This window comes from Haliotis rufescens, unplaced genomic scaffold (assembly GCF_023055435.1).
Source record: "Haliotis rufescens isolate VD_foot unplaced genomic scaffold, xgHalRufe1.0.p SCAF_18, whole genome shotgun sequence".
In the NCBI taxonomy this organism is placed as follows: Eukaryota; Metazoa; Mollusca; class Gastropoda; order Lepetellida; family Haliotidae; genus Haliotis; species Haliotis rufescens.
Window position 1 is genome coordinate 19,384,436 of NW_025963868.1, and position 24,610 is coordinate 19,409,045.

The 24,610-nt window shown below is 38.8% G+C and overlaps 1 protein-coding gene across 47 annotated transcripts in view; it reads right to left on the reverse strand.

The window, feature by feature from the left end:
- LOC124125313 (zonadhesin-like) overlaps positions 1 to 24,610 on the reverse strand; it is a 345,476-nt gene that overhangs the window by 186,970 nt on the left and 133,896 nt on the right. For 30 of the 47 annotated variants that reach the window (XM_048398346.1, XM_048398316.1, XM_048398345.1 and 27 more), the window contains 12 exons: positions 24,122 to 24,142; positions 23,770 to 23,790; positions 23,418 to 23,438; positions 22,645 to 22,665; positions 22,293 to 22,313; positions 21,986 to 22,006; positions 21,546 to 21,591; positions 21,093 to 21,244; positions 8,097 to 8,263; positions 6,390 to 6,538; positions 3,909 to 4,011; positions 3,296 to 3,491 (listed from right to left, as the gene is read on the reverse strand). In XM_048398346.1, coding sequence (XP_048254303.1) covers positions 3,296 to 3,491; positions 3,909 to 4,011; positions 6,390 to 6,538; positions 8,097 to 8,263; positions 21,093 to 21,244; positions 21,546 to 21,591; positions 21,986 to 22,006; positions 22,293 to 22,313; positions 22,645 to 22,665; positions 23,418 to 23,438; positions 23,770 to 23,790; positions 24,122 to 24,142 — 939 coding nt within the window. Of the gene's footprint in view, positions 1 to 3,295; positions 3,492 to 3,908; positions 4,012 to 6,389; positions 6,539 to 8,096; positions 8,264 to 21,092; positions 21,245 to 21,519; positions 21,592 to 21,985; positions 22,007 to 22,292; positions 22,314 to 22,644; positions 22,666 to 23,417; positions 23,439 to 23,769; positions 23,791 to 24,121; positions 24,143 to 24,610 lie in introns of those variants that run through there. The other 17 variants (XM_048398359.1, XM_048398355.1, XM_048398339.1 and 14 more) reach the window with 14 other exon arrangements.

Consider the following 24,610-nt stretch of genomic DNA (forward strand, 5'->3'; position numbering starts at 1 on the left):
TTTGTGGTCGATGCGTTAAATGTGCCCAATTTGAGTCAATACAGGACGAACAAGTTTGATAATGTTGTCTTGATGAAGTCCATATTGTTCAAAATAAATGGAAAACGTTTCATGTACATCTGCATTTGTTGTTACAATGTTTCTTGTGTGTTTAGCAAATATATTTTAAAATATTTACATTTACTGTGTATCTATTCCTTGTGTTGTCACTTCACTTAAGGGTGTGTGTTAAGGTGGTACTGTACGAGTGACAACATATAGAAAACAAGTTCTCGGATAAATGAGAACAGGGATAAGGTGAGCTGTTGTCTATTACTGAATACATACTATGAATAAAATCATAACGAGCGACTACATCAAAATGGAATTTCACAACCGTACGCTATTTTCCTCCATATGCTATCTTTTCATTACTTTCATTTGTTTATCAATGCTTATTCACATGTTTTATTAGAGGGAACATCCAAGGGGGAAAATTTCACTGTGCGGAGTCAGGAGCCTAGCAAAAACAATTAATAATTGGGGTATCATATATCGTACATCCCATATTTCGGTAACTTTGGAAATAACATTTTTGATACCGACCATTATTTTTCAAAATTATAAATTTGGCATCTGAAATGCATTATTTCGTATTTGTGTATCGTTAGTGCTTTTTCATTTTCCCGCAATAAATAATCACGTGTAATGGTTCTCGGAACGTGACCTCGACGACAACCCAGCAAGAAATGGAGAGAGCCGCTATTGCGCAAGTGCATTCGCAAGAGAAAACAATTCACAAATACACGTGATAGCTGAACATAGAGTTGGCGATTACCACATTTCAACCAACGAAAGTAGTTTGACGCCGCATGAAAGCATTGCCAGCTATCGAGGATACATCGAAGTGTACGGAACTTAGGAGCAAGTACGGTATTCGGAGAACAATTCCATGCGTTTGTGGCGGGTGCCACCGGTGGGGAAGTATACATTCAGCTTTTCTCGGACACCTGGTGTCATCACTATTTCATGGTGATTCATAAACACATTCTCATGATATAGTCGGAATGGTACATTCGGACCCGCTTTTCGTAACGTTTTCTGATGGATATGAAAAGGGTTTTGTCCCTTTTATTAATAAATGACCAACGTCTCTTATCCTCACGGATGTTTGGCAATAACTACATGAAGTTCTCAAACTCGTGTGTGTATATATTTATCATGAAAGTATCATTATACACATTTCAAACGCATCTTATTAACATGCATTGACCTCTACATCCTCGTGACCCAGGCGTTGTTTGTGAAATGCTTACAATAACGGGCAGGCGTATACACCAAAAGGATAAGACACCACAACAGTTACATACTTTCCTATAATATAATACCAGTATACGTAAATATATAGCACACAGCCAGAAAAACCGCGAATCAATATGTTTCATCAATGTAAATGCCGCGTTGTGAGTCCAGGCGTCACCTTTAACAGATGTAACTACCTGTAAAACATGTTGATTTACTACTACTACTACTACTACTACTACTACTACTACTACTACTACTACTACAACTACCACCACTAACACTACTACTACTACTACTACTACCACCCCTAATTCTACTACTACTACTACTGCTTATACCCCTACCACCACTAACACTACTACTACTATTACGACCAGCTACTACTGCTACTACTACTACCACTACTACAGCCACCCCTACAACTACTACTACAAATACCACCCCTACCACTACTACTACTATTACTACAACTACCACCCCTACCACTACTATTACTACTACTACCAGCCCGACCACTACTACTACAACTACTACTACTACTACCACCCCTACTACTACTACTACTACTACTGCTACTACCCCTACCACTACTACTACTACTACCACCCCTACCACTACTACCACCCCTACCACTACTACTACTACTACGACCAGCCCTGCCACTAACAATACAACCACTATTACTCCTACTACTACTACTACTACAACAACTACCACCACTAACACTACTTCTACTATTACGACCAGCCCTGCCACTAACAACACTACTACTACTACTACTACTACTATTACAACTATTACTACTACTACTACAACAACCACAATACCACTTCTACTACTACTACCACCCCTACAACGACTAACGGCATCGGGATGTCCACGATGTCAATCACTGGACTCTCTGGTCCAAACTCGATTATTCACAGACCGCGGATCGGTGGAATATTGCTGAGTGTGGCGTTAAAATACAAAAAAAACACCCAAAAAATGTTTCGCGACTACGGTAAAAACGACCAAACACTCCGGATCGCTTCTCCGCACACATAATCTACACAGATGATGCGTCAATACCGTATATCAAACCGAGACGTCGTATACTAACAACAATCTTCTGCTCACGCGCGGTAGGACATCCGCTAATCGAGCTACCTATTCTAATGGTTTTAGAGGATGCTTTACAGGGCTTTTTCTAACCCCGGACTTCTAGCCCAGGATATTTGTTGCCAGGGATTAATTACCACTAGTCTTGTTTCTTTTTTTCACCGAAATTCCCACCATACCATCACATCTCCAGGATGCCAATTGAAGACAGTATATGACCTCTACGGGAATAAGCACGCATCCATCAGTAACAGGTTGAATCTGCTTCTCGTCCGGAAATAAAACACCATCTCCAATCTCTGACCCACTATGCCCCGCCTCCAAAGCCTAAGCCACGCCCACTTTGACAACCTAGGACAAACTCCCGTCACTCCGCCGTAACGGGTACATGTGTTCAATACCTGACTGAGAAACGTTTCCATAACTTGACATGGTGCAGATGTGCATATTTATAAATACTTGTCAAACAAAATATGTTCATCAAATAAAGCACTTGTAAGTGTAAGTCTCACCTTATTAAGGAAGAGCATACATGTTTTGATTAAATAAAACTATTATAAAAAAGACACATGTGTCTGGGGTATATTGTGTTGCCGCGTGCCGAAATGCAGTTCCAACAGAGACCTTTAACCAGTTGTAACGCAAGACATGAATAAATGACATTCGTGGAAACTGGACTTTAATAGTCAGTTATCTCCCTTGCCTCGGGAAGATGCTATGACCTGGAATGCCCACATGGTTAATTATCAACACAGTATATCAACTGCACCAGCGAGACACTGTATAGACATAGTTCTGTTATTAACAGTGAATTTGTCTTACTGCTGTATGTGCCCATTTCATAACTATAGTTTTATTTCGTTGGTTACAGTAACTTCATTAATATACAATGTAATAAAGGTTTACTTACCGTTTTGTCGCAGTAACCGGATCGTACACCATCAACTTTATCATCCTTCGGACAGATGTACACCGTACACTCCAGCACAACGCGCGAGTCAGGGTAGCGTTGAAACGTGAAGGGGTACAGTGTAGCATAGGCAAGGTCGTAGTCCGTGGTGTTTGTTACGGTGAAGGTGCTCATCAGTGTGTTTTCATAGGTACAGCTGTGTCATGAATACATGCAGTTAGTATATAACCAGATTACCGTAATTCGAGAAGTGCTTTGACAAAATAAGGTAGATGTTTAGTTGTTTAGTTGTTTGTCAGTACTTTTATACAAATAGTTTGATTGCAAGTTCTTTTAAGTTATATAATTCTAATGTTGTTTTCTATAATACGATTATATAAGTCAATGAGAAGATTTAAACTTCTCTTTTTTCAGATCAGTGTGATGACGTTGTGAACGAATTCAGAAACTAATCTTATGGTGAAATGTATTTTTGTTCAGTGGAACAAAATTAAAATGATATATTACAAAGTAGCTTGACAGTAGACTGAAAAATGTATTTGTTTCATTTTGAGACGCTGGTATAACAGCGTCTCAAAATGAAACAAATACTTTATTATAACTGTGTATGTACTTTGTCTTATTGTCATTCAACAATGTTAGCGTCACGGTCGGCTGATTCTGCGGGTGGGCCACGCACTTGGACGGGATCAGCATGTAGGACATTCTGTCTCCTTCTGTTGAACAAATAATACACGTATGTACGTATCTCAAGTATATGATATCGATTAGCTCGAATGAAAAATTCATTTATTTAAACAATGTATCCAATCATAAAGAGGAGCAAAGACAGATTATGTTAACATCAGGGTATTCCGCTCTATTACCGTATGCACGAAACCGTCGACTGAAAACTGTTGCTTTTCCACCGAGTATTGGGGGTACATTTGTTTACTTTCAACAAAAAATAGTTTGGGTCCATCTGCCTGTGGATTTGGAAAACAAATCGTTACAACAAAAGTCCCGTGAAGATCTGGGATAGAATAGGTCTTCAGCAACCCATTCTTGCCGTAAAAGGCGACTATGCTTGTCGTAAAAGGCGACTAACGGGATCGGTTGGTCAGGCTCGCTGACTTGGTTGATGCAGGTCATCGATCCCAATTGCTTGGATCGATGATCATGATATGAATCACTGGATTGTCTGGTCCAGACTCGAATATTTACAGACCGCCGTCATATAGCTGGAATATTGCTGAGTGCGGCGTAAAACAACAAACCAACCAACGTTATACCAAAAGGTTAACAAAATCTTCAGAAGTATATATATATATATAATGATTTGCTCCTCATTAAAAGGAGAACGGTGAGAATTTGTCACCATTTCAAAAACACTGGAAATGATTCTAAGATTGGAAGAACTCTCTGCTCTCGTTTAATATGGCATCGTGTCAGAAACTTACTAATTTTAAAAATGGTTGATTTTAGTTATTGGAAACACATTTCTGTCTAACTTTGAACCTTATTTTATTCCCGTGATATTTCTTAACCTGAGCAGTATGAAGACGGTGACGTCATGCACAAAAGCAACCAGCAGTTACTGTGTGCATCTTTATTTACTCCTGCGCATGTGGTTTTTTTCATCTTAGTTTGATCTGACATATACCACACTCTCCCTTTGACGTCTTGAACAACTTGCACAACCCTCTTTTGTATTCAGAAATAGCCATTTAAAACTGATTCATCACTTATAAAGGAATGTCAGACTCGTCACTGTTATTTGTATCACCACGTGACTCTTCTCCAAATTGAGATGTTGTTGCTCAGTCTTGTTTACGGCTGATTTTGTAAAATCATGTAACAATAACAGTGAGTGAGTATGGTTTTACGCCGCTTTTAGCAGTATTCCAGCAATATAACGGAAAATGGGCTTCACATATTGTATTAAATTGTGATGAATCGAACACCGGGTCCCCATACAATAGAATGCTCTATTTCGGAGTCTAGAGGACATCACCCTGCAAGTTGAGGGTGATGAGTATCCGCTAAATACACCCTATTTTATATTTACTAAAAACACATACTTTCAATCTATTAAATTCAGTTAAACCAAGAACAAAATTGTTTTATCAATAGGGACCTTTCTCCTCTCTTGGAGAACCATTTCCAGTATAAATCTAAACCGTCTTTGGTTAACATTAAGGCTCTGATCAAGGTTCATCACATGGCAAGAGAGAAAACACTATAGCCCAAGTTAAAGCAGGCCAACCCTCATAAGAAGTGTTACCGTGCTATAAGTAATTATTGTTATAAAATAAATTTATTTAGCTTAATTCTAAATTCTAAATTATGGAAACGGTGATCCTGGCACTTGATGACATACAGTGTTCCGGGGTTAAGGAGTTTATATGGCGGAAACGCACAAGTCCTAACCACCACCATTAATAAACGGAATCACGTCAACACACACTGTGGTCACGATTTCTGTCTCCTTTCAAGGTTCCCCAACTATACAACTCCCCGCTACTAAGCACGACCTCTACATGCCATTGCAGGAGGGGCCTCATAACCTACAAGGACGTCACAATTTCAGGAGGATAGTTCCAGGTGGTGGCTGCACAGTTAACGAAGACACATACTGGGAACTCAGTTATATGGTACAATACTAAAAACACACAGATACCGGCTGCTCTATTCTACTTAACAGTGTTGTCATATATTCAACAACATACACGTAAACATTGTGAACGGTCTTTTCCTGTTCTTTAGGGTCTTCAGTCACTAACACATGTCTCTTGAACATTTAGATATGTTGATATGGTAGGAAGAGCAGCTCTTGGAAACCACGATGTCATGATAGTCAAGACACTCAAGTACGTTTTAATGAACTTCATGAATTCGTTGATGGTTTGCTTGATGATGTGGAATTGCACCAACTATCATTCTTTGCATCAATCACCTAGCCATGTTAGACATGTTTTACTTTTGATCTTTCTAGTTATATGATAAAATGTGTGATATTGACTTTTCCGGTGAAAACTGTCTACAAATAGACAATTATGGCTAAGTTGTTGCCGTGATGACGTTAACTTTTAACTCACCCACACGCTTGACTTACTGAGATCATTGTAAATAACTAGCTGCACTTCACTGGCCAAGGTCAATGAGGGTAGCTGTGTTGTCATATTAGGAGTTGCGGTCTCAGACTTGGCAAAGATGCCTATCTGGAGGTCGGGCAGCACCAGCTCTGAGGCATTTGCCTTGACACTGAAATGAGATTATACATGTGTGTAGCGTGATATATAATATTTGTATCTAATAAAGATTTCACTAAAATATCGTTAAGAATTATCTCAAAACTAAAAGCTTTGACTTCGCCTCCCTACAGAATAATTGATATGTACGTCGTGTGCATTATTGCAACACAGGCATCAGACTTAAATTCAACAAACAAACCTAGGATTGGAATAAAAGCCACTTACTGTGGGTTATACGTGGTGTGTACGCAATACAACAAACGCACTATGTGTCCATCAATACAATTCTTTGTGCTAATTGTCACAAGCAAACGCAGTGAGAACTTCATCCAGCAGGTAACGTTCAACAAGTTTATTATCAAGCTTATGAGTTGTGTCCCTTTGGTATGCCAGAAACCTGTGATTATGTTTCTAGGTTTGTCAGCACCATACCGTGCTGGTGGGTTTCACCGAAGTGGTAAATGTCTGAGACATGCATCTCTTCGGGCTGACATTGCGAATTTTGGCACGGGACTTATACAGGCTGAAGCCATGCTTCGTGGCCGTTTACATACGGAGGCACAGGTGACCAAGTCGTCTAAAGCGCGCAATTCGCCTTGCAGAGTTGCGTCCCTTAGGCACGCCAGACACCTGTGATCGTGGTTCGAACCCCGGTTCGCCCTGATAATGTTTCTATGTTTGTCAGCACCATACCCGGGCTTGTGGGCTTCACCGAATTCCTCCAACATAAGCTGACACGCTGTGATAAAACTGGAATATTGTAACTTTTCAAAGAGATGTCATACTGAGTGAGTGGAAGTCAGGTGTACACTGCTGGTATTTCACTCCGCCGAGGGACACAGGGCCAACAACAGGCCGACTAGTGGCCGGTGATTTGATTCAAACATATTTCTTCACATGAAGTGAAAGGGGATTGTTCTAATATAGATTGTCCTCTCCCTGATGTGAGCGTTGTGATAAATTTATATCATATATCTTCTGTGAAATCACATGTCGGTGATACCGGAAATTGTTTACATTGTTAAAGTTTATAGTAGGAAGACATGTGATATTTCACTCTACAGGTGCTCTCTAAAATCTGTCAGCGGAAGGTCGCAGGTTCGATCCCCGGCTACGTCATACCTAAAGAGGCTAAAAGATGGTACTGGTTGTGAACCTGCTTGGCGATCGGCATTGAGGAGAGAAAACAAGGACTTATCGGCTCGGAGTGTCTGAGTTGGGAATCTCATTGGGATAGCACTGTAAAACCGGCGTAAGTCCGGACTAGTACTAGCAGCCACACACACACGTGCATGGACGCGTCGTTAAACCCCATTTACGTCACCTCACCTCACCTCACCTCAGTGATTGATCAATAATACAAACAAGTTAAACTATTGAGTGTGCAATATGGACGTTTCGACAAAAGATCGTGTGCCGGCCCTGGACCTACTTGAAGTTGTTTCGTGAAATGTAAACCTGGAGTGTTTGTGGCACTCAGACATGTGTTCTGCAGCTTATATGGATATAACAAAAGGCGAATGAGCAACAAGTGTACAGCCGATTTCCCTCGCTGTCTTATAACTCACCCCACTGCAGGCATCATTGTTACATTTACCGGATCTCCGTCTGTATCGGGAATGCAGGTCACCCTGTAGACAATAGAACTCTTCCCTCCAATAACAAGTGGTTTGGAAGTTGTTGTGGGAAGTGGTCTGTCTTGCACTTCAATCAGGAATGCACCTTCCTTCGTATCCTGAAATAATACATACCATCTACATCATGACTGGTCTGTGGCACACACATATGCAAATCATTTGACACGTTTATTCATTTCACGCCATTGTCGCAGATTGATTTATATGTTCCTTTAATGCAACTGGTTTAGAATGGAATCTGTTTAGACTGGTTAATCTCTTTCGTTGTTTACACAATAGATTTTACATGGTAATAAGTGAGACACAATAAATCGAAATATATACACAAAGTACACACAGTACTGAGTCTATTAACATCATCTTACTCCTACTTGGACCTTAATCGCCAGCCACCCACTTTGCTTAATGTCGTTGTTTTATCTTTAAAGATATCAGCATTGACCCAACGTGGTAACCTGTACACCCTGCTACCATCTGACTGTGCGGTGCGAGAAACAGTGACATTCCGTCCTCATAAATAAAGCTTGTGATATCATCTTGCTTCAACTGTCTCAACAAATTCTGGTACTCGATCTACCGATATAGGTGAGGTTTGTGGGGTTTGCTGGTTGAGGATGTTAGCTTCTGGTTCTTTTCAGAACTGAAAAAAACGAACTGATACAAGGAATGGTAAAGGGTCAATAACCGCCACCACAGACCCGTGAAGATCTGGGGTAGAATAGGTCTTCAACAACCCATGCGTGCCGTAAAAGGCGACTATGCTTGTCGTAAAAGGCGACTAACGGGATCGGGTGGTCAGGCTCGCTGACTTGGTTGATGCAGGTCATCGATCCCAATTGCGTAGATCGATGCCTATGACGTCAATCACTGGATTGTCTGGTCCAGACTCGATTATTTACAGACCGCCGTCATATAGCTTGAATATTGCTGAATACGGCGTTAAACAGCAAACCAATCAACCAAGAACCGCCACCTCTCGTCTCCTCTGCCTTGTCTTGTCATTCTGGGCGTAAAGAATGCATCAACTCACTTCCTTTGCTCCATAAAGTATGTCCGAGAACAGTAGATGTCCCTGTGATTGGGGCATTCTGTCCAGTAGTTTCAGACGACTTGTGTACAAGGCACAACTGGAAAGAACACTTCAGTTCTATTCATAGTACCGCTTGTTTTACTTCTGTCGTCGTTTGATGATGGAATATTCATACAAACTGTAACAACACATTGTGGTTGCACGTGGCCCTGTCTACAGCGCACAGGTAACATCCACGTGAAGTGACGTTGGCCGCGGATAGTAGTTGGGTGGGTAACGGGTACGGCAGTTTGACTCCTGAGAGTTTCTCTGACACTGAAGCACATGCCTCTGTTCCCCATCTGTTCAGGCAGGATGGGTTATATAATCCCCAGGGAGCTGAGAATGAAAATCGGGTGCACACTGATCCACTGACCCGGGTAACAATGTTGCCCTTTGAACATGCAATAGGGTGTGGATTTGGCACATTATAAATATGCACAATATGATCAACTGTTACAGCACACTGTCATCAAAACGCTTTATTACAACCTTGTTGCTGCAGGCTTCGTCCCTCCCGGCATCGTATTGTTCATTGGAAGTCTGACCTCGTTACAGATAATGAATCGTGATTCTACCATAAATGTGGAAATTACTCGGTTGTGATTGGTCAATCAGAGGCTATTAAATCACAATAAACCCCCTCTGATTGAAACAGCTGGTTTGACAGCAGAATCACCGCGGACGCTTTTATTCATAGAATAGTACTTTTTCAGTCATAGTCGGTATTTAAATAATTATACCTACAATTGCAGGTTAAAAAATGCACAGATACGGTTACTATAATATTTAAAGGATGTGTGGCAATACATTTCGTGCAGAAAACTCGACAGAAATCTACAAAAATGTATTTACGTTTTGGAGAGAACCGAGAGCTTGGAATTTGGCGCTTTTCTATATACGACTGTGACGTCATATCTTTTGCGTCACAATGAGCTATATGACGTGTGGTGTAGAAAGAAAGCCTTGCAAAGCTTGCTTAGTTTTCTTGAGGCATGCCTACCTCATGTTAGCTAACCGAGATGCCGTTCTTATGTGCTCACGTGTTCGAGTGAAGTATTTCCGTGTAAACAAACTGCTTGAGCATATACAGCGCCGTATTTTGTTAACAGGCTGTGGTCGGTAATTCCGTAATTCAGATCGACAACCCACTTAAAAAACACTGGACTCAACCCATGCCGCTTCACTCAAAATATACTCAACAGTTCCTGTGACACCAATATTTTAGTGGTTTTCAATATTGTAGTACATGTGTGGAATCAAGTCACAAAAACGCAACTGCTACAGAAAAGCATGCATTCCATGCAAAAGTTGACTTTTATGCAAGCCCCATGCATTTCACTACCCAAGAATGGGTATAAAAACATGTGCGTTAACGGGATTCCATATGCATTGTTTAGTATCGAGCTGACAACAACCACTCAGAAAAACAACAACATTTCGAAATGCCACGCCAGTCCGAAATTGAGCGTCTGCGAACCATTGGTATGCTTGAAGCAGGATCGAAGAAGCAAGAAAAGTTAACGTCCACAGAAACACTAATTGGTGTTTATGGCAACGTTGGCAACAGACGAATGCAGTCAGAGACCATCCTCGGAGTGGCAGCCTATTCGTAACAAATAATCGACAAGACAACTGGATTCGAACAAAACACCTGCGAAATCGATTCCAGCCAGCAACAGTGGCTGCAAGCAGCATGCCTGCCCTTCGACGAATATCTTCACAAGCCGAACGTCGCCGCCTCAGATGTGCAGGGATTGTTGTCTAAAGACCCGCCAGACGTCCCATTTTGACAGGAAACCACCGTCAAGCACGTCTACCGTGGTGCAGACAGCTGGGCGGCCATGCAGTGGGGACAAGTTCTATTCACTAACCAGTCTCGTTTTCACCTCAGCCACAGTGTATCGACGTCGAGGTGAACGTTTCATCAATCATTGTGTCATGGAAGAAGATCGGTTCGGGGGGGCAGCGTTATGGTATGGTTTGGGATTACAGCAAGACACAGAACTGGTTTGATAGTGGTAGAGGGAAATCTCAATGGACAGCGCTACCGCGACGAGATCATCGGCCCTGTTGTTCTACCGTTTTTTGCGTCGTCATGGCCCAGGCATTACCTTTCACCATGACAACGCCCGGCCTCATATTGCTCGACTTGTTCAGGATTCTCTTCAACAAAACAACGTTGAAACATCCCCTGGCCGGCTCGCTCCCCTGATCTCTCATCAATCGAGCACATGTGGGATGAGACGGATCGGCCCCTTCGACGTCAACCACGTGTTCCACAGACACTACATGCCACAAACTCCGAAACATGTTCCAGCAGATATGGATAGATATCCCACAGGACTTTGTGCGACGCCTGGTCCATTCCATGAGACGAAGATGTGTTGCTTGCATCGCAACCAAAGGTGGACACACACGCTATTGATTTGTAAATTGACATTTTGGCATGTTCATGGGTTTGTTGTTTTTATGAAATCACGCATTTTCTGAAGTCAGTATGTCAAATTAAACTATTTGAACACTTACAGGAGTCTTTTATCTGTTGCAAACCGAAATTGTTTCAGATTTGGTAAAAAACATAACTTTGCATATCAATCTTATTCAATGTCACAGTAACTTTTGTTGTTCAGTATATTTGCTAACACCAAAGAGTTCGCGCTTTATTTAGTCATAGTAGAATGGAGATAAACATACTGTGTTTATCTCCTAATTATCCCCTTACTGTCTCAGACTTTACCGACCGACGCCATCTGTTTGTACATGTATAATCACTCCAGACACTGACTAGAAGTCAGTCAGTTAGTCTGTGCTATGACAACGTCAACTTCACAGTCACACTATGACATGATTATACTTTCTATTCCAGTTCTTTACGACTGACAGGATTCGTGACACAACGTTCACTACTCTGGAGATTCGACTTAGAACAGGTCCCCAGCAACTTTATGTGTTCTGGTCGTAATAGGCGACCAAACGGGTCGGATGGTCAGAGGTCGGTGACTTGTTGGTTCAACGTCATGTTTACCTATCATAATTGTGAGTGAGTTAGTGAGTTAGTGTTTTAACGCCGATGTAACAGTTATTTGACATCACAGCCGTGTGCTCTATGCCACTTTGAACAACACTTTATATCACAGTGTGTCATCTTAAAGCGAGTAAAAGTGGTGCGGGTCGTAGACGTTTACCACTTTGGTGCAACACACGAGCAAGTGCTGACAAACCCAGGGACGAAACTACCATTGTAGCAGAAAGGCAATAGATTACACCTAAAAAAGCACAATTGTTTTTTAAACATAAGTAAACCTCAATTTACCTTTTATCCAGCAAATTATTTATTGAAACTGTGCATGATATGTATTGTCTAACTTGAAAATCGGAATCTTCACGCACTTTAGGATTTTAGTGGTAGATGGTTGATCAAGTTGTGACTGTGATGTCCCTTTGTTGACACGAGGCACGTTGTTAATAGAGACGTTTACGAAGATTGAAAGGCGATTTTAGATCACCATGACATCCCCATGTGTATTTATTATGACAGAACAGCTGAATTGCCCTAATTTTTTAATTTTAACGGATTTGTCACAAACATGTCAGTGTTAATTCTGTCGATGACATGGTGACGTCCTATTTATTATTTAATGTGTATTTCACAATATTTGTTGTATTTTAAGTTCACCTTGCATCGAGATATCAGTAATGAAGAAACGAAACCTTTAGGAAACAATTTGAAGAAATACTGGAAAGTATAGTTATATGAAAATTTCATATAACTATACTTACTAGAATTTCACTCAGGCTAGGAGAGAGCCCTTGAAAGTAATTGTTTTCCAAAATATACGTACTTTGTGACAAAAGCAAACCGCGCTCTCACAGTTATATGTTCATTGTCATGATAGGTAGGCTTGCGTTAATATAGGAAAAAATAAAAAACCATCACATACTACGAATGAATATGTAAAATCACATAAAAGTAATATTATCGAGTCGTTTTAATGTTCAAATTGCATTTGTCATCATAGATATTTCTTATATGAAAGTAGAAAATGTGTTGGTGAAACATATATATATATATATTACTAACAAAACATTATGATAAATAAATTACCAGTATTTGTTATAAATAAAATCTAACATGAACGGACCCAAAATGCAGGAAATAGCATTTAAGAGCATCTAATTGTTTTAACTTGCATGGGAAGGCACGACCCAAAAACCCACAAGCGGGCGTGTTACGACGTAAATTGTAATAAAAATGTAAATTGTAATACTTGCAGCAAATTGTAATAATTTTGACGTAAATTGTAATAACAACGTAAATTGTAATAATATTTGACGTAAATTGTAATACGCAAATTGTAATAAAAATTGACGTAAATTGTAATAATCTCTACTTGCGGTAAAATGTAATAAATTCTTACGTAAATTGTAATAACCTTACTACCGTAGTGTCCAAGACGCCAATTGACTAGAAATGATCTTTGTCAGTTGAGTTTGCGTTTCACATGTACGATTCGAAAAATTCTGTGTATGATGACAAACGTACAAAACTGTTAAGTTAGGGATGGTTGGTATAGGCTTTATCGTACAATCGTCATTAAAAGGTGGTGTCAACATCGATAAATCGACAAATAACTTAATTGTGACATATTGTTCAATACTTTTATAAGGCTATTCAAGATGTTTTTTGCATGACTTGCTTCAACAGTACGTTCACCAGTTCGACACGACTGAACGAGTGATGACGAAGGGTACAAACACAGGCTGGTCAACCAGTGTGTCGATTTGAAGTGGAAACGCTATACGAGTTGATAAGGAGTACATGATCCTTTTCTTGAAACAAACGAGGGAATTTAAACATATTTATACAATTCATTTTATTTTGACGAAGAATTCAAAAACAACAAATGAGTTGACAGATCCGTGCATACACAAATAACATCCGGTATCTTCGGATAACTCTTGTACAGTTTCAAAGAGTAGACGAATTATTATAAATTTCTTGCAATCAATTGCTGAAATATATCTGCTTGTATCCAAATAGAAAGGAATTGAAAATTTATAATGAAAATATGTTTGTCACTAAAGTAAATTTTCTCTTTGACCTTGAAACGTACTTGAAGATCATCAAACTCGACAATCGTTGGTGGATTGCGCCAAGAAACCTTGATACGAATTATATACGTACAATAATCCCCTGAAAACATAACCTCCTCTGAAAGATTAAGAGGATTAATGTAATTTGGGCTAACATCAAGCACTGTAATAACATACTCTCTTAAAATTCCAATGAAATGACTGGTGACTTACCAAAAAGTCAAATTATATAACTAGTTCTAATTGCCTACCCTTATCACTTTTTTTTCTGAAATTGAGTTAAAACTTCTAAATTTGAGACTGCAATATATGTCTTCAGAGGGTATTTCATACACTATGTAACAACTGTTTAACCCCATTTCAAATTTGGTTTCATGCTGAATCGCTCTTTTCAACTACTGCTAACACACTTTAAATGCAAGGAAAGCATCCCAAACATATATTTTTATATATCAATACATTGTGTTGATAACCACGTACTTAACCTAAAGAAAAAACACTCAAGTGAGTTTATACATACTCTTCAAAAAAAGAAACTTGACACTGACTTTCAAAATGTAATAAGACCGCCTCCGTGGTCTTGTGGTAGAGCGTCCGCCCGGAGAGCGGAAGGTCCAGGGTTCGATCCCGGGCCGCGTCATACAAAAAGACGTTAAAAGATTGTACTTGTTGTTACCCTGTCTGGCGCTCGGCATTAACGGGGCTAAAACAAGGACTGGTCGGCTCGGAGTCAGTATACTGTGTCTGAGTGGGGTATTGTTAAACTGTTAAACTGCGGCATGGTATCTCAGTGAGCTAGCACTATAAATCGGCATCAGTCCGGACTAGTACAAGCAGCCACACACACACATACACATGCATGCACGTCGCTATATAAGTGCAATAATCTTGGACGCGACGTTAAACCCAATTTCACCTCACCTCAAAATGTAATATAATGCGATTGTTTCAAAATAGGACACAGAAACCATAATTGAGCGTTGTCCTGCTGGAACCGCCATGAACGTTGACGTGAGGAAGAACGTAAGGCTGTAGGATCAAGTCTCTGTAACGCACACCTGTCAATGCACCTGCCACATGCACGAGAGGCGTCCTACCACCGTGATGAATTCCGGCCCATACCATGACACTCCCGCCGCCAAATGGGACAACCTGCTGCACACAGTTGGGGGCGTAACGTTCACCCCGACGTCTGTAGACACGTGCGCGCCCATCAGCACGTGTGAGTAGGAAACGGGACTCGTCAGTAAACAGTACATTTCTCCACCTTGCACGTGCCCATCTAACCCTCTGTTGGCACCAAAGCAGACGGTCTGCCAGATGACCTGGGATCAATACATGACGTCGAACAGGTCTTCATGCAAAAAGTCCAGCCTCCCTCAGTCTGTTGCGTACCGTTTGATCTGATATTCTGCGTACCCCAGGGATCTGTGTGGTTGTAGACGTGGCTGTGCTAGTGCGGTCTCGGAGGTGTCGCAGCCGGATGTATCGATCTTGTGCTTGGGTTGTCACCCTTGGTCTTCCTGACCTTGGTCTGTCGTCATCTCTGTTGGTGTTGTTGTATTGGGTCCACAGTGCAGAGATTGTCTGTCTGGATACGCCAAAGTGCCTGGCCACTTCTTGCTGAGTTGCTCCAGCTTGTAATCTCCGAATTGCGTTGTTCCGTTGAGCTGCATTCAGTCTTGGCATTCTGTCACCACCTCTACTGCTGTTATAAGGACTGTATGAACAGCCGTTGATGTGGATTTTTATATCCATTCAGCAGGGGGGGCCTGCATGCCTGAATGCAGGATCCTGTGCTGCACATTTTTACAGGCGGTTGCGTTTGGATGAAGCTGTAAAATTGATCCCCAAACGCTACGTATATGTGCTTTGCATGTGTTTTCGCGAATTATAGACACATCATCTTTCTGTTTGACTTATTTGGTTCTCATTTAATGTAATTATTTTAGATATTTGGAAAGTGGTTTTACATCTATGTCAAGTTTCTGTTTTTGAAGAGTATATATACAACAATGTTCAATATATCAAGTTTCAAAAAGTTCTCTCACCCCACACTAAGTCATATTTAATGACGATTGTACGATAAATGCTGTACCCAACTTCCCTAAACAGTTTTGTACCTTTGTATATATATATGTAATCCAACTGTTCGGAGTACAGTTAAACATTATATATATCGAGCTATATTCGTACCGAAAACTTATATATATCGACCTATATTCGTACCGAAAAATTATATGTATAATTTTTCGGTACGAATATAGCTCCAGATACTTTTGTCATGCAGTGAGGAAACATGCATGTTTGACACAGACAGTTATTATATTTGTGAACAGTTATCCTTATACAACTATTGATATGTAAAGGGACCTTGAAAAGTAATGATACCAATGACATAGAGCTCACATTTACTGTCATTACATACACACCTACATACGCGCACATACATACATACATACATACATACATACATACATACATACATACATACATGAGGCCCAAGTATCGCAACAGCAGTATGATTTGGTTTCTTAGATAGTTACTCGTCTTTTCATCAGAATTTTAACAAACATTTAAGTATGTTGTAATTTCATTACAGTGCCTGTTGTTTGTTGGAATTACTTTAATCCTCTTAGGAGGAGGTTATGCTTTCAGGGGATTATTGTCCGTCTCAAATTAGTGATAAAAAATGAAAAACGTATTATCCACGAAGAATATACTTATGTCTTCGTTGGACATACTTTTATCTACGGAGAAGATACGTTTATCTAATGTATTTGCTACATTCTAATTCGTATATCTACAGGTTTGTGTTTCTATTTTATCTTTTAAAATATCTAACTTTGTTCATTTGTTACATTTTGTATAACCTTTAATTGCTCATATCAGCATTTTTGTGGGACCTCTCACAAAGTAGTGTCACTCATCTTTCACTTGGAACTATATGTAGAAGTGCAGTCATAGATCTTATACCAATGACATATAGAGGTCGTATTCACTGGCATACACACAAACACACACACACACACACACACACACACACACACACACACACACACACACACACATACATTCATGCATACATACATACATGCATAAACACACACACATACATACATATCTATGTGTGTATGTGTTTGTATGTATGTGTGTGTATGTGTGTATGTATGTGTGTGTGTGTATACTGATGAGGGCATAGTGTCGGAGATAAATATAATTTGATTTCTTAGATAGTCACTATTCTTTTCATTGGAATGTTAAGAAGGTATGCTATAATTTCAATATTTTATTACAGTGCTTGATGTTAGCTGGAATTATTTTAATCCTCTTAAACCCCCAGAGAAGATTATCCTCTGAGTTAATTTTTGTCCGTATATATGTCACAAATTAATGATAACTTATGAAAAACGTAATTATCTGTTTCGACAATTATGTACCGCATTATACGTGAGGTATCAAATTTGGTATCAAGGTTGCTTGGCGCAATCCACCAACGATTGCCGAGTTTAATGATCTTAGAATACTCTTCGTATAAGGTCAAAGAGAATATTAACGTTAGTGACAAATCCCTTTTTTATTATAGATTTCTCGTCCTTTCAATTTTGATCAAAACAGATATATTTCAGCAATAATTGATCGCAACAAATTTATTATACATTCTGATGCTCTTTGAAACTCAACAAGACATGCCCGAAGTTGTTATTAGTTCTTCATGACATATGAAAGGAATCCAGACAGTTAGATTTATTCATTTATTTCAATAAATATACTTCTTCCTATGAAAGGAAATATTTTATGTTATATTAATGATCCATATGTTAATCATACATTGCTACAAATATTGCATAAGTTAACATGGTTTGCATTTATTAATTATTATTTCTGTATCTGTGAGAAATTCACAGAGATCGAAAATACACAATATCTAATAGTATATGCAATGTAGGTAAAGAATATCCACGCCCCTCTTATGATATAAATATAAACATTGTATATAATGTTATGGATTAAGTATTATCCTTTCCCATGCATGGGAAATCTATGCTGCATTTGCTGACGACTGATTTTTTTCCCTTTGACATTGCACAGGAGATCTGTCACTCATTTGTTGTATTTGAATTCTTCATCAAAATATAATGTATAAATACGATTGAATTGTCTCGTTTGTTTCAAGAAACGGTCATGTACTCCTTATCAAATTAAGTAAACCTCCAATGCAAATCGACATAATTTCAGGGTCCGGTTGCACAGAGTTCTCTTCGGTAACTCGTAACTCAATGTTATTGCAATGGACTCCTAGCTAAGCTACTATTGGATGATAAATCAATTAACCTATTTGTCGAATAGACGTACCTAATGTAATCCATCATTTTTAACCCGAGGATGGATCTTTCAGTCATAAATTTCGATGTGTTCAGTTGCTAGAGTATTATTCTAACAATACAGACATGACGCAAGCTGCACGTAAAATAATTGATAAAGGTAGTCCTTGCGGGTTCACATACCTACATGTACATCGCCCAGGACATTGTCATTATTTGCTTTACATCCTCCGAGCAACGTTAAAAAAATTGAAACTTGAATAATAATAAATTGATGTTATGTATATGAACATGTACAAATCAGCTTGCACACAGATTACTGCAGAATGACATGTCATCCATTTGCTAGTTTAGTTCAGTTTAAACATATTTTATTCACAGAACAAAATGAGAATTGAATTGGGGACAAGTTCTTGCAACTTAGTAAACCCCTCTCCGCATAAAATATGTACAAATATACAGTTGCAAAATAAATAAATGTGCTTCAGTCAGTAAAAGTCATACTTTCCACATTTACACATCAATATATTTGTGTAAGTTTGTTACGTTATAATTATTCCATTGTGTATATTACTACCTACTTTACCAATTGAAATATGATTCCATTAGGTTAAATATGAACAACTATGATGAAAATCGTCAATAGGATATATTACAATTAAGTACAAAACACACAGTATTTCTCAAATAAATAAGAAAACTAAGTTCATTCTAGTAATTAATCCTCTTCTGGACAACCATAGAAATGAAATTCCAATGCGTTTATATATACATATAATTATACAACAATGTACGATAACGACCTCAATCCTCCCCCACACCCATACTTTGAAGACGATTGTACGATAAACCCTGTACCAACCCTGACAAGGATAGGTTCTAGTCATTTAACGCCTTTGACACTAAACTTATAAGGTTATTACAATTTACGTAAAAAGTTATTACATTTTACCGCAAGTTGAGATTATTACAATTTACGTCAATTTTTATTACAATTTGCGTATTACAATTTACGTCAAATTTTATTACAATTTACGTTGTTATTACAATTTACGTCAAAATTATTACCATTTGCTGCAAGTATTACAATTTACCTTTTTATTACAATTTACGTCGTAACAGGGCGCCTTCGCGCCATCCGAAAAGCCGTTTTGCTTTCACTTCAAATTAGCCTAGTTGCGCCCCTGAAACCAACATAATCAAAGCAACTATTGGATTCGAACCAACGATCATTGGTTTCTGTCGTTCCTAAGGCGGACTTTTAAACAGTGAACTGTGGTGCCCTAAACGTCCAGGCCCCCCGTACCCGTGTTCTAGTAGCCGAATGGTTTACTATTGTAATTTCCTCAATACATGTCACTTCGAACATGTATATAGAGTTTTGGCTTTGAACTGTATATATCATGTTGCTGGTGAGATGCATGACGTACTTGAAAACATCCACAATCCGTGCCTTTTGGGGGGACCGGAATTAGATGAAATAGAAATGCAAAGGGTTAGACTCCCTTGTGTAAGAATGTTTCAGTGATACTGTGACGCCACAGTACCATTGTACATGAAACATGAAACTAAAGAAACAATCAAAGATTTCTTTCCACTTTGAACACGTGAATTGTTTTAGAATAAGTAGAGTTGAAAAAGGAGTGCAACCACTTCTGCGCATGTGTAGTATAATTCGCGTACTACACATGCGCACCAATAATGGGAAAGGGCGAGAACCTCACACTATGACAATCAAGTATATATGTAACATTGTCGCATTGCGGTATATTTAAACGCCGATGCGACAAGCCAACATATATTTTGTTCCTAATAAATGGGTGGTTGTTGAATTGCTGCTCTTTTGTGAAAATACAAAACATTATTCTGAGAACAGCAATGCGACAATTGATGTACATTTCGCGTAGTCGCATTGTGTCATTGCGATACTTTAACTTGTCATTTATAGCTTAGCCTACACACAACACAACATAACATAACATAACGACAATGTCCCTTACAGGATTCCACAACCTTTGGTTACTGCTCTTATTCGAATGTCCTTCAAATAAAATGCAAATGGTTTTTCATGGAAGTCAAAATACTTTGTTTCTTCACGAGAGGGATGGTTTTGTTCAGGCGTAAATATGGGTGGTTATGAAATGAACAGTTATTTTATTTTTTAGCGGGATGGTAATTCAAAACCAGCGGGAGATGAAAAACACAAACAAAATACTTTCCGATCTCTCATCGTTTTGAATGTCACGCTTTAGCAGCGGACGTTGCTTTTTAACTCACTCTGCACGATGACTTCTTTTATGATATTTAGGAACAGCCATAATACGTGTGTCATTTATGCGGGAAGGCAATTGTAACCAAAGTGTACAACACCTGAATTCTGTTGACATTGCTGAGATGTATAAACTTACTTCACCAGGAAAGTAAAATATGACTTACCAGACAAGAAGAGGTAAGTGTCACATTCTGTTTGTCAATTGTGAAGTGGTGAGTATGTTTCACACATGTTTTGTTCACATCGCCGACCACAAATAAATCCTGTTCGTAGTTGCTGTTTTTAAGTATCTGTATTGACTTGTTAGCGTAACAAACTGGAAACGAAAAACAAAAATTTATTATAATTTAGCTTATTATCCACATGGACGGTGAAGCTTTGATTTCTGTAGATGCTGTGATGCCCCCTCCCCCAACAATAAATAAATAAATATCTTTAGGATTTACCCCCACCCCCTCAATAAATAAATGCATTGGTTGCAGATTGAAATGTGCTATAAAATGAGAATAAGCGTATGTTTTGAACCAGTGCCTTGTTAATATATTCTGTCTGGCACAAATCGCGGCCCCCATAATAATAACTGGTGGATACCTTTCACAGAATATCAACATACGTACTGATGCTGAAGGGATGAACCAAAGGCATGTTGGCTGCTCTCAGATGCTGTCAACAGAATGCAGAATATAACACTCAGCTGGGAGAAGAAAGGGGATTAATTATATGTATCCATTTTATCTTACACTTATCCATTGTAACTTACGACATGAATACTTACTTCTCCATTTGATAACGGTTAGCATGGAACCAGTGGAGGGGGATAGTGTTATTTCCACGCTTGTTGAAACATTACGTGTCAGTTCACCTTTATCTAAATCAGCAGACTTGTAAACATAGTTACTTGAAATACAAATTATAGAAATCTACTTCTACCTTAGGTCTATACGTCAAGACGATTGGGGTGATAAATGAAAACTTACAACATACAATGAGATGTCACCTAAAACATTTGATCATGTGAGATGCAAATAGAACCTGTCGTATTTACTATTCTACTCACAGTTGGTTTTGGTGTCGGCTTCTGAAAATAAAGAGATTGGGTTATTCAAATCACATCTTAGTTCGCGCTTCCGCTAAACAAAGATCTCAGGACATCCCATTACCAATAATGGGAAAGTGCGAGAACGACACTATGACAATAGAGTATATATGTAACATTGTCACATTGATTTATATTTTAACGCGGTTGTGACAAGGCAACACATATCTTGATATATGAAAACCTACAACATACAATGAGATGTCACCTAAAACATTTGATCATGTGAGATCCAAACAGAACCTGTCGTATTTACTATTCTACTCACAGTTGGTTTTGGTGTCGGCGTCTGAAAATAAAGAGATTGGGTTGTAATTGATTTCAGTTCTTCGTGCTGACTACAGTAATTCAATCTTATTCAAATCACATCTTAGTTCCTGCTTCCGCTAAACAAAGATCTCAGGACATCCCATTAACAATAAAGGGAAAGTGCGAGAACGACACTATGACAATAGAGTATATATGTAACATTGTCACATTGATTTGTATTTTAACGCCGTTGTGACAAGGCAACACATGTATTGATCAATGAAAACCTACAACAAACAATGAGATGTCACCTAAAACATTTGATCATGTGAGATGCAATTAGAACCTGTCGTATTTACTATTCTACTCACAGTTGGTTTTGGTGTCGGCGTCTGAAAATAAAGAGATTGGGTTGTAATTGATTTCAGTTCTTCGTGCTGACTACAGTAATTCAATCTTATTCAAATCACATCTTAGTTCCTGCTTCCGCTAAACAAAGATCTCAAGACATCCCATTACCAATAATGGGAAAGTGCGAGAACGATACTATGACAATAGAGTTTATCATCCAAAACTGGCTCCCACAGGAGATATCGCTTGGAATAGATCAAGCGATATCTACACTGTAGATATCGCTGCAATGAAATTACATCACAATGCTTTGCAGACCATTGTGACGTCACTGGTTACCATGACGTCACAATCAAATGACATCACTTATGGCTCTGCTACTGAAGCTGATAGCAGTACTTTTTACACTGAAGATCCTGCTAATTACTGTCTACAAATTGAAAAAGTTGGAAGAATGAGGTTGGATGATAAATAAAATCTCACCCTCGTGTCTTTTGATATCAAATATATATACACTCGTTGATAAAAGTGGCAAAAATCCTCGGCAAGCCTCGAAATTTTTCCACTTTTATCAACTCGTGTTGATATATTTGATATCAAAAGGCACTCGGGTGAGATTCTCTATATATATGTAACAATGTCACATTGATTTATATTTTAACGCGGTTGCGACAAGGCAACACATACCGGTATGTTGATCAATGAAAACCTACAACATACAATGAGATGTCACCTAAAACATTTGATCATGTGAGATGCAAATAGAACCTGTCGTATTTACTATTCTACTCACAGTTGGTTTTGGTGTCGGCGTCTGAAAATAAAGATATTGGGTTGTAATTGATTTCAGTTCTTCGTGCTGACTACAGTAATTCAATCTTATTCAAATCACATCTTAATTCCCGCTTCCACTACACAAAGATCTCAAGACATCCCATTACCAATAATGGGAAAGTGCGAGAACGATACTATGACAATAGAGTTTATATGTAACATTGTGGCATTGATTTATATTTTAACGCGGTTGCGACAAGGCAACACAGATATTGATATATGAAAACCTACAACATACAATGAGATGTCACCTAAAACATTTGATCATGTGAGATGCAAATAGAACCTGTCGTATTTACTATTCTACTCACAGTTGGTTTTGGTGTCGGCGTCTGAAAATAAAGATATTGGGTTGTAATTGATTTCAGTTCTTCGTGCTAACTACAGTAATTCAATCTTATTCAAATCACATCTTAGTTCCCGCTTCCACTACACAAAGATCTCAGGACATCCCATTACCAATAATGGGAAAGTGCGAGAACGATACTATGACAATAGAGTTTATATGTAACATTGTGGCATTGATTTATATTTTAACGCGGTTGCGACAAGGCAACACAGATATTGATATATGAAAACCTACAACATACAATGAGATGTCACCTAAAACATTTGATCATGTGAGATGTAAATAGAACCTGTCATATTTACTATTCTACTCACAGTTGGTTTTGGTGTCGGCGTCTGAAAATAAAGAGATTGGGTTGTAATTGATTTCAGTTCTTCATGCTGACTACAGTAATTCAATCTTATTCAAATCACATCTTAGTTCCTGCTTCCGCTAAACAAAGATCTCGGGACATCCCATTACCAATAATGGGAAAGTGCGAGAACGATACTATGACAATAGAGTTTATCATCCAAAACTGGCTCCCACAGGAGATATCGCTTGGAATAGATCAAGCGATATCTACACTGTAGATATCGCTGCAATGAAATTACATCACAATGCTTTGCAGACCATTGTGACGTCACTGGTTACCATGACGTCACAATCAAATGACATCACTAATGGCTCTGCTAATGAAGCTGATAGCAGTACTTTTTACACTGAAGATCCTGCTAATTACTGTCTACAAATTGAAAAAGTTGGAAGAATGAGGTTGGATGATAAATAAAATCTCACCCTCGTGTCTTTTGATATCAAATATA